Consider the following 2,240-nt stretch of genomic DNA (forward strand, 5'->3'; position numbering starts at 1 on the left):
AATTCTCTCCTGCCAAACCTCCTTAACAATGTCAGGGAAAGAAGGGTCCTGAGCCCAGCAATTGAGGAACCTAAACTGCTTGGGTCTGGGCACTTCAGTGGAAGGAATGCTAACCACTAAGGGTGAGTGATCAGACACCCCAGCTGCAAGAGAATCCGCATAGGAATGAGAGAACACAGCAGCCCATTCCGTATTAATGAGGACCCTATCAAGTTTCATCCATTTTCTATCACCATCCTCTTGCTTATTCGTCCAGGTAAAAGAAAAGCCATGAGTGACCATGTCTTCCAACCCAGCCATAGTGATTGCATCATTAAAATCAACTAAAGCCTGAAGGTTAGCAGCGGTATTACTAATCCTCTCATCCAAACTTCTCATACAATTGAAATCCCCAAGCCAAACCCATGGACAAGTAGGCTTTATCCCCTTCAGAAACGTCCAAAGATCAACCCTCCCTTCCAAAGAATTAAGGCCATAAACAAAGGTGACCTGGTAGGTGGCACAACCAGGAGCCTCAACTTGCAAATGAACCCATTGAACCCGAGAAGACAGAGCAGTAACCACTAAAGAAGCTTTATTCCAAATAACCCAAAGCCTACCATTAGAATGGTAGTCATAATTATGCAAAACGTTAAAATGTTTAAAGCCACGTTTCCTAACAGAGTTGAAGTTAGGAAAACGAACCCTAGTTTCATTTATTCCCATAATATCCAATTTATTAGAAGTAAAAAAATCCACTATCTCATGCTGCTTAAACTCTTTATTCATCCCCCGAATATTCCAAACACCAATTTTCATGGAGATATGGGGGGTGGGTCTTCAGTATCACTAAACTCCACTTCCTTAAAATGAACCTCCACTCTCATATTATCCACCACATTAAGAATTGGAACAACCTTATATTTCTGCAGGACCTCATCACCCTTATCAGGAGTGCCTGACTGAGTACTTGCCTCTTTTGACCTCTTATTCCTTACCACTGGAGTAACAACAGCAGTGGTAGGAGCCTACACCTCTGCAGCAGATGCTTTCGTGACAGGGGCCTGCACCTCAGTGGCAGGGGCCTTCACCTCAGCAGCAGCTGGAGGAGTAGTGACAGGGTCAACAACAACTGGTTCCTTAGCTGGTTTCTTTAGAAATCTACACTGTTTCACATCATGTCCTAACTTCTTACAGTGTGTGCAATAGTAGGGCAACCATTCGAACACAACCCTCTGAAGGACTTGACCATAAGGAGTATACAAAAGTATATCCTCAGGCAGCTTTTGTGATACATCCACTTCAATCATCAGCCTAGCAAATGATAATCTCTCCTTGTTAGTAGTCACAGGATCAGCATACATGGGAGTACCTATCTTGCTAGCAATCTTACTTAAAGCCTTCTCAGACCAAAAAATAGGATCTAAATCTGGTAAAGTGACCCAAACTGGTACCCTTGAGACAGAATCCAATTCCTTAGAGATTTGAGGAGTCCATCTCTTCATGACCAGAGAATGATTACCCAAGCTCCAAGTACTCCCCCTGAGGATAGTACATAAGTCTTTCTCAGAGTGAAATCGGAAGTAGAACCATCCCTTCTTGTAATACAGAACTTCCGGTTTTGTCACATGGTTCCAGGACTTGCTAACAAATTCCCGAACCTGAACAAGCGACGGCTTACCCCCTAAAAATTGACCCACAAGAGTATTGGACCAATACGCCAGTTCATCTTCAATATCGGTTTCATCAATGACAACCCCAACAATATCCACTGAGTCTGTAACATAATGAAGTTCCATTCCTACGTGAGCCTTTGAAATCCTCTCAACCCATGTCGGTTTCACAGGAGGCACAACCACAGGGTAGAGACAGCAATCGAGGGAGTAACTACAGGAGTAGAGGTTTTTGGTGGAGAAACCCCTATTCGAGAGGTCGATCTAGGGTTCGCAGATGAAGAAGCGATAAGAGCATCATTAATACGATCATTAAGCAGAGGTACCTGGGGAGAGGAAACAGCTTCATCAGTTGGAGCTGTTTGAGATCGTCCCCGGCGGAGAATAGCGGTCGGAACGGTATTGCGTGGTCTCGCCATGGCCGGAAAGAAGAGAGATCTAGAATCGCATTTAGATGCCCTTAGAGAGAGCCTCTCAGGAGTCCGGATTTTTTGCATCTTACACAATGTAACTGTACTATTGTTACTTCTTTAAATAACTAAGTTATACATGACCTGTATTCAAATACTTGTGACATAGACGAGGATG

The 2,240-nt window shown here is 43.7% G+C and overlaps 1 protein-coding gene across 1 annotated transcript; it reads right to left on the reverse strand.

The window, feature by feature from the left end:
• Positions 1-1,007: 1,007 nt before the first annotated feature.
• Positions 1,008-1,778, reverse strand: LOC141614110 (uncharacterized). The gene has a single exon (XM_074432864.1). The coding sequence runs from the start codon at positions 1,776-1,778 to the stop codon at positions 1,008-1,010; it is 771 nt and encodes a 256-aa protein (XP_074288965.1).
• Between the last annotated feature and the right edge of the window lie 462 nt (positions 1,779-2,240).

This window comes from Silene latifolia, chromosome 11 (assembly GCF_048544455.1).
Source record: "Silene latifolia isolate original U9 population chromosome 11, ASM4854445v1, whole genome shotgun sequence".
NCBI classification, from domain to species: domain Eukaryota; kingdom Viridiplantae; phylum Streptophyta; class Magnoliopsida; order Caryophyllales; family Caryophyllaceae; genus Silene; species Silene latifolia.

Coding starts and splice junctions, on each gene's coding strand:
- LOC141614110 (XM_074432864.1), bottom strand. CDS start 1,778: ATGGAACTTCATTATGTTACAGACTCAGTGGATATTGTTGGGGTTGTC.